The 9,236-nt window shown below is 37.0% G+C and overlaps 1 protein-coding gene across 1 annotated transcript; it reads left to right on the forward strand.

Annotated features, from left to right (window-relative positions):
• Positions 1 to 7,219: 7,219 nt before the first annotated feature.
• LOC110869617 lies at positions 7,220 to 8,440 on the forward strand. Its single transcript, XM_022118856.1, has one exon. The coding sequence runs from the start codon at positions 7,220 to 7,222 to the stop codon at positions 8,438 to 8,440; it is 1,221 nt and encodes a 406-aa protein (XP_021974548.1).
• The last annotated feature ends 796 nt before the right edge of the window (positions 8,441 to 9,236 follow it).

Consider the following 9,236-nt stretch of genomic DNA (forward strand, 5'->3'; position numbering starts at 1 on the left):
TTTATCCAAATGCGTTATTCGTATCAGCAACATGCTCCACGGCAACTCCACGGTGTTGTAAATTGTGCCGCCTCACATATCGCGGGTTATATATAATGAAAATGTTAGGAACTTGGAAGGGTTATGGTTTGTAATAATACACATTATAACTTAATCAGATATCAATCGGACACCCGCTGTAGCGTCGCGGGCATTCCCACTATACCTTAATAAGAGAACTGGGTTTTTTACCTTTTTGGTAATTTACCATGTTTACAAGTTATGAAGCATCATGTACAAGGATGTATAACCCATTTTAGAGGGGTTGAATTTGTATTTTCGTCAGTGTTTAAAGAAGTCTTAGTGGTACATCTGATTCAACCCAACCAGATGCTTTTGATTCTCTCCCAGATAGAATCAAACTATATATCCAAACATTAATGCAAATCAAGGTTATAAATTGAACTAGGGTTTCAATTGCATCTTTGGCAGAGCCGCCGAAAGCATATGTAAGTGTTTACTACGTATTAAATTGCTTTAGTAAAGTAATTGGGATAAATCATGTGATTATATGAAGATATGACATAGGTTGTACATGTTTTCTTTTATGTTGCTGATAGGGTCAAAATGATTTATGCTTGGATAGAAGTGTCTGAGAAGCATACGAGAAGTCTCTATCGGCATTTTGATCACAGGCTGATGTTGGTGGTTGGGTCGGTTGGGAGTTTCAGTTAAAATAAGTGGTAATAATCATGTAATGTGTATGATTTTTGTTATCAATCCTTTTATATCTTGTAGAAACCACTAAGTGGAGCGCAATCCGTTCAAACTTTTTCAAGATGGTTTTAACTTCCACCATGGACTTATCTTTAACATCACTTACAGAACTTGCAGTTTTATTTACTTAAATTGGCATATGTTCTGGTTCTGTTAGTGATTAAAATGGGTTCCCTGTGTTTTAATAGGTAAGAAACTTTGGTCATATTGAGCCTCCAGACACAACTAACGATTCTCCTAACATTTTGGTATATCAGGTGTAGTTTTCATTATTCACATATCTCTTATTATATGCACTACTATTATAACGAGACACAAATTATTAACCTCTTTTTTGTAGATCTATACTAGAACTCCTTTTACAGCAGGCCTTGCTTTTGTAACTGGAACTGATATTGATAATGTTAGAATACAGGAATAAGTCGACAGACTCACATGTGTTTTTTTTTTTTTTTTTTTTTTTTTTTGAATCTTAGTTAATTTTTGAATTTTGAATTAGTTATTGTCTTAGCAGGGTACAAGATTTCATCTTGGTTGTATCTCTTTCATACGTGTAATAATATGGTTTTTCGTAATCATAACTAACACTGCCATTATTCAAAATAAAGTATTAGATATTGAAAAAAAGAATTAGGGGTTCAACCGAATCCATTTATATATAAAACCCTATAATGTGTACGACATCATGTTCAGGATGTTTAATCACATGTTTAGAATCTCTTTGAGTAGGGTAGTTGGTCTTACTTTTACTTTTTGGTTTGTGAAATTGTAAAACACACTCTATAGGGATCATGGTACCCACCTAGAGTAGTTGTCCTGGGAGTTATTGGTGCTTGTTCCGTGAAGTGTGGCTGGATACCATCAATATAGACTCTCAATCGGTCACGCAACATGCAACAAAATAACGTAAGTATCCGCAGCCACGCACGGACGTTCCCACTAGTTATATATTAACATCTTTGGTAAGCAAAAAGTTGGTGGCCGAAGACCAAGTCTGTAAAGAAAGAACTCAAACTTGTTTGGGGTTTGAAATGTTTATAGTACTTATTATTGTATTAACATGTGATAAGCTCATATAAACTTTTATAAGTAAACAACATTTAATAATAAAACTGTTATTTATCCAACCACTAAGGTATTTGGGTATACTTTAACCTATGTTAACTCCACCTAAGTGTCACATCAATCTTTTTTCCCCATTTCACTTTGCCACACTCCAAGGAAATGGTTTAATCCCATTAACTTCATCTAACCCTATCTTTTAGTGGTTTTGGTCTAAAAAGAAAAGAATAATTAATTCAATCTCTTAATATTGGGTTAACACGTTAACACATAACCCATTTAATGTCCTTTAACACAAGAAGGGAGTGGTTTGCAATGTTAGTTAACATGTCATGTCATTGTTAACACTCCAAATGTTAGAGTACACCCTATGGCCTAATAGGAAGTACATGAATAATAGTTGGTTTAAACCTACTATAGATAAAAAAATGTCAAGTGCGTTTATCCCTCTAGTTACAAAAAAAAACACACACAACAAGTGTCATAAATGCAAACAAATATCACTAAAAAATTTTATTAAAAAAAACAAAACAAAAAAACAAAAATACTTAAATATTAAACATATCTGATTTTATATTATATTGTGTAATAGTGGCTTATATAATTACACTTTTATTAAATTCTTTTGAAAAATAATATATTCTCAATATGTTTATGTATATATATTTGTGCATAGACATGTGTGTTGTAGGTTAAAGAGAGAAAATATAGAAAGAAGGATGAGGATTACTCAACAAACTTTGGTTATATTCATGTTGATTGCCCTTATTTCATCTGGTTAATTATATATAACTATATTTACTTATGCTTCTATCTCTTGTTGTATTTCATCTAATATATGGTTTATTTGTGAAGGGATGTGGCAGGGAACAATGGCAGCTCGACCTAATGCTCTACCACACTGCACGACAAGAAATGATTGTTTACCACTTTGCAAAGGTTGTGGGTTTTGTCAGTGTTTGGGGGGGGATTTGTGTTCGTGGGTGTCCTGGCCCCCCGGGTCAAGATCTCGTCTATAAGGCCTTTTGTGATTATTGTAATTGAAAATTTGTGATTTGAAATGTCGAATTGTTCTTTTATTATACAAGATGAATACAACATTTTTCTTCTATACTAAATAAATATTATTTTCCGTTGCACTAAAATATTTATGCAAAAAATATCGTAAATGCTATGCCCAAGTTAAAGTGTGTATTCTGTATATTTTAAAACTCGGTTAGATTCTCGTGTATTATATGAGTTGAATAAATTTAATGTTATATACTTAGATACAAAAAAAAATATATTTAAAAGATATGTGTATTGCACAGGTTTAATAAACTCGTATATTACACGAGTTGAATACAATATAGCATAATCTGTTAACACATACAGTTATCAAGATATGTCTTTAAAAAATGAATTTTACCGTGCCAATTATAAATTCTAATATAATTAATCTAATACAAATTTATTTGGTTATGAAGGGGTATGGCCCCAAAAACCTTGCGCAGGCGCATAGGACCATAGCACAACCTTATCCCAAAACATCTTGAACAAAGACACTGCGCGGCTGCGCAGCGGTCCTAAACAGGATTTGGAAAGAAACAGTTCAATAACAAAGGAGTATGGTCCCAAAAGCCTTGCGCAGACTCATAAGACCATTCCATAACCTCACTTCTAGAAACATTTTTAATGAGACCACGCGCGGCTGCGCAGTGGTCCCAAACAAGTTATGGAAGAAAACAGTCTTTGATAACCATGCGCCGGAGAAAAGGTATTATATATCACTACTACAAAAATGTAGCATTAGACGGTGTCAAGGATTTGTTTTAGACGGTGTTAAAGTAATAACACCGTCTTAAAACCAATACCAATAAGCTCTTTTAAATAAAATATTCAATAAAATTCAGAAGAAATAAAATATTCAATAAAATTCAGAAGAACACCGTCTAATGCTTAAACACCGTCTTATACTAATTTCTCCAACCTTTAGACGGTGTTGTCTCTGAACACCATCTTATAAATATTCAATAAAATTTAAAAGAACCCCGTCTAATGCTTAAACACCATCTTATACTAATTTCTGCATCCTTTAGACGGTGTTGTCTGTGAACACCGTCTTATAAACTTTCAAGATTGCTGACATAACAACCACCAAAACCTTATCTCTTTCAATTCCCCCATCTTCCTCATTCAACTTCTTTGTCTTCTTTATTCAATTTCACCATTAACAACCTTACAAAGTTTCAAGGTTAGTTTTTTTCTCTTTACTTATGTTATTTAATGTTTTTAGTTTTATAAATAGTACTTATGTCACACCCCGATATTTCCACGTATTACCGGTGGGCCTGGTGGGGAGTATCGTGATGTAGTGTGATGTAGTTGATATCATGTGACAACCTGAACTTTCAAAGTTTGTGACGTTTAAACCTCGTGATCTTAACTCCTCGTTATTTCTCTTCCAAGTGTTTTACGTTCTGCGCTCGTATGATTTTGTAACTGTGTAATGATGTTTTTGGGCCACACCATAATGTTATTTGTTCGAGTGAGCCACACACTAAACCCTCGTAGCCTAATAGAATCTAGTTAGTTTAAAATCGGCCAAATGTGACAACTATCCACCTACAATTATGACAACCCAACTAGGTGGGCTTGAGCCCACTTCGGCTACCATGTAATTGCCCCAAACCCGAGCACGTGTAACTGGATCAGCATCTTTTTGGGCCGGATAGAGCCCAAGTGGAACACGGTTTGTACTTGGCCCAGTAGCCTAGGAGTCCAATTGAGAATTAAAACCAAAACACGAATCAAGTGGGTTCGGCCCACTCTATTCCGGTTATGTATAGAATTAGTTCCATGCACCCATTAAATATATCAACACAAGATTAATCAAACCCTAATACCTTCACCCTTTCCCTATTTGCGACGGCAGTAGACGCCCTCCCTCACCTCTCGTGTCCCCGCATTTGTTTGGTATGTTAATTTGTTGTTCATGATTAAGATCTTTAAGTAATTATTTGCGTAATAATTATGATTATCGATATTATAAATATGTGATTGTTATGGGGTGCATGCGAAGTAGAATCTGGCCGAAGTGTTTTGGTAAATAATTAGGACTATGATTGCTCGTTTTGTTATTGAATGATGATTGATTAATGATGCATAAATAGGGTACATGATAGTATGATTGTGGTTCATCATGTGAACTCTATTTTGAAATTGCACATTTAACCTTTTATCACATTTAATTGTTTGTCAGTGTCACATGGTTTGGGTCTAATCTAATGATACAAGACAAAAGTGTAAAGGTCCAATAAAATGTTGAAAGCCATCAGTTTGTGTCAGCCATCATCTTGATTCCCATTTAATTTGAGTGATGAACTTAGAAAGGAGAAGGCAACAACTTTCTATGTCTCAAATCTGCACCCCCATATCACGGATGGAGAACTGTGGACGGAATGCAAGAATTACGGGCACATAGTGGATGCGTATATAGTGAGAAAACTGGATAAAAGAAGGAATCGTTTTGGTTTTTTGAGATTTATCAAAGTCAAGGATACGGACAAGATGGTGAAGGCATTAAACCAGATGACATTCTATGGTTGGAAGGTTATAGCAAATGTGGCCAGGTTTGTCAAACCAATCAAAAAAACTCAAGACCAAAAGAAGGTGTGGGCACAGAAACGCAAGGAACCAGTAAACCCAGTTTCCAACCAGCCGGAGTCATCAAAAAAGGGACACTTGAAACGTGGCGTCTCGTGGGCGGATGTGGCAGCAGGTAAGACAGTTCAACAGGAGGATGCGAGTTGGTTAACGTTTGCAAATGAATCCAAACCCTACACCGAATGGAAAGGTAGATCTATAATCGGAGAACTGCATAATATTGGTGCACTAAGAGAAGTTAGCACATTTAAGAGGAAGTTGGGTCTGAAAGATTCACAAGTTAGATATTTGGGTGGATTAAAATTATTAATAATTTTTGATACAGTAGAAGACATGAATGGGACTATGATGAAGGAGAATGAATCATGGAAAGAATGGTTTGGTAACATAAAGGTATGGAACGGAGAACTTATTCTGTATGAGAGGATTGCATGGCTGAGAATCAGAGGAGTACCTCTACAGTTATGGATTGATGCAGTATTTGACTGCATAGGAGAAAGATTCGGGAGAGTTGTAAAAAAATCCGAAGCAGACGAGAAGGATATTTGTTTCAATGATGATATGATTGGTGTCATCATTAACAATGGTTCCATAATCAATGAAAAAATAACGATAAGATGGAAAAACTCACTGTTTGATGTTTGGGTGTCTGAAGTACAACAGCTGTGGCTGCCGGAGTTTGTTTACGAGATGAACCAGATTGATAGTCCGAAAACATTACAGAAGGAAAATATGTCACTAGAGAATGTAGAAGATACTCCTATTCTGGAAAAAATGGAGACAGAAGGGAAGGAGTTTGAAGAAGTAGCATCGGAACCGGAGACGGAAAAATTATCACGGGCACCGGAGATGGTCCGAACAGAAAGCGATCCGGTGGGAACTGAACAGGTGGGAGGTGAAAAGATTGTGGAGGAGTCCGAAAAGTCGGGGATGGCAGTAAACGAGGAATCCATAATAAATGGGTCTACTTTTGATAATATGGAGGAGAGTTATTTAAACAAGGAACCGACAATACTGGGTGGGTCCCCACGTCCAAGTCAAATGGATAAAGTTGGACAAGTAATGACTCCAATAAATGGTGGGCCTAGTGATACAGCCCAAAAGAAAAGGAAAAGAGTTACTTTGGCTGAAGCCCGATCCAACCTTTTAAAACCTCAAACTGTGGTGGGTAAAAGCAAGATTCCTGATCTTAATATCGACCTGTCCGATGATTCTAGATCTAGACCGAAAAAGAGATTGTTATTTAAAAAAAGAAAGGCCAGCAGAAGAAGAAAGAAGGACAGAATTAGGATCACAGAGGAAGACATAAATAATTATGAGCATAATGGAGACAGTTTAGATGATGACGTAAACTCGGAGTGGGAAGAAGAGGTTTTTGTGGATGCACACCAACAGGAGGAGAGCACGGCAGATTGTGTTGAAGGATCCGAAGTTAATGGGGATAAGGTACAGGAAGTAAACAAGGAAGCAGAGGCAACGATAGACATCGGGCTAAAGATAGGGGTGGATCTAACAAGATACGAGACACTCGTCAAGACCACAGTAGCTGAAGATAAGGAGGAAGGTAGATCACAATGAATTTTGGAACGATTAACATTAAAGGTGCGGGAGGGGCGGGGAAAGCAACTGAAGTCAGGAGAATTTTAGGGAAGAACAACCTGTCTTTTTTAGCCATACAAGAGACACAATTCAGAGATCTACCTTTAAGCAAAATCAGAAGAGATTCTGGGATAACACAAGCTTTGAGTTTTCAAAAATGGATGCGGATGGAAGGTCGGGGGGATTATTGTCGCTTTGGAATCTTTGCGTGTTCAAGAAAGAATTAGAGGTAAAAAACCAAAATTTCATTTTATTAAAAGGAAAGGTTATTGGGGAGGGAGTGGATTTGATTATTGTAAACATCTATGGGTCAACGCTAAAGACAAATAGGAGACGGATGTGGGAGGAGCTGCTGGAAGCAAAAAACATGATAAATGGCCATTGGATAATGTTGGGGGACTTCAACGAGGTCAGATTCCCCGAAGAGAGATTTAACTCCCAATTTGACGCGAGTGCAGCCATGTGTTTCAATAGTTTCATAAGTAGAGGGGGTTTTCAAGAATATAATATGGGGGGCATGAGATTCACCTTCTTGGCGGGCGATGGATCAAATCTAAGCAAAATAGACCGGGTCTTGGTTTGCAACAATTTTATGGATAAATGGCCGAACGCGTCTTTACTAGCTCTTAATAGAAAAATCACTGATCATAGTCCATTGATTTTATCCACGGTAAACAACAGTTTTGGGCCATCTCCGTTTAGACTTTTTAATAGTTGGTTTACCTTGGACGGGTTCGATGAAGCGGTTAAGAGGGGTTTAAACAAGATTTGTGATTCTCGGTTCAAGGATGAGGTAGTGGCAGTCAAACTCAAGGCAATAAAAGACGAGTTGAAAATATGGCGAAAAAACAACAAAGACGAAGAGGAGAGAGACCTGACGGAAGCTCAGAACAAGATAACACAATTGGACGACCTAGCAGAAACTAGATTATTGTCTGATTCGGAAATTATGATATGGCAAGATTGTAAAGAAAAGGTTAAAAAGTGGCACGATAAGGTGGCAGCGGATTTGTGCCAAAAGGCGAAGTCAAGATGGATAGGACTAGGGGACGAGAATACGAGCTACTTCCATACTATTATGAATAGTCACATAGCCAGAAACAAAATCAATGGTCTGTGGATAGACGGGGCATGGGTTTCGGACCCGAATGAAATTAAAACACAATTTTTGGCAGCCTTTCAAGCAAAATTCAAGGAGCCGATTAATGTAAGGCCTAGAATTGGAGCTGCGGGTTTCAAAAGATTGAGCCAGGAACAAGCTGAAGGTTTAATTACTCCTTTCTCTATTTTGGAAGTAGGAAACGCGGTTTGGGAGTGCGGGATTAATAAGTCTCCGGGTCCGGACGGGATCACTTTCAAGCTAATTAAAGCATACTAGGAGAATATGAAGGGGTTAATAATGGAAGTAATGAACCAATTTTATATACATGGATCAATTCACCACTCATGCAGTGCTTCGTTCATAGCCTTGATTCCGAAGGTAATTGACCCTATCACTTTTTCTGATTTCAGACCAATATCGCTTATTGGAGTGGTTAATAAAATAATTTCGAAAGTGTTAGCAAATAGAATGAAAGGAATCATTAAGTGCATTGTGTCAAATGTCCAGTCTGCCTTTATGTCGGATAGGAACATTATTGATGGTCCCCTAATAATAAATGAAGTGGTGGGATGGGCAAAAAAATCTGGGAAAAGTATGTTTGTTTTCAAAGCTGATACAGAGAAGGCCTATGATTCTCTTAACTGGAAATTTTTGATATCAGTTTTAGCACATATGGGTTTTCCTTCGAAATGGAGGAATTGGGTTATGGGAATTTTATATGCAGGGAAAGGATCAGTACTAGTAAATGGCTCTCCAACGGGGGAATTTCAATACAAAAGAGGTTTAAGGCAAGGAGACCCCCTATCACCGTTCCTCTTTATTACTGCTATGGAAGCTTTACATGTGATGATGGAGAGTGCAAAAGAGAAAGATATTTTTCAGGGTATAAAATTACCAAGGGGAGGGCCATACCTAACTCACATGCTATATGCAGACGATTCAATCTTTATTGGAGATTGGGGGGAAAATAATGCAAAGAATCTCAAACGAAATCTCCGGATATTCTACTTAATTTCAGGCTTGAAGGTAAACCCACACAAAAGTCAATTATACGGAGTAGGTACAAATGAAG

The sequence above is a fragment of the Helianthus annuus genome, chromosome 8 (genome assembly GCF_002127325.2).
Source record: "Helianthus annuus cultivar XRQ/B chromosome 8, HanXRQr2.0-SUNRISE, whole genome shotgun sequence".
NCBI classification, from domain to species: Eukaryota; Viridiplantae; Streptophyta; class Magnoliopsida; order Asterales; family Asteraceae; genus Helianthus; species Helianthus annuus.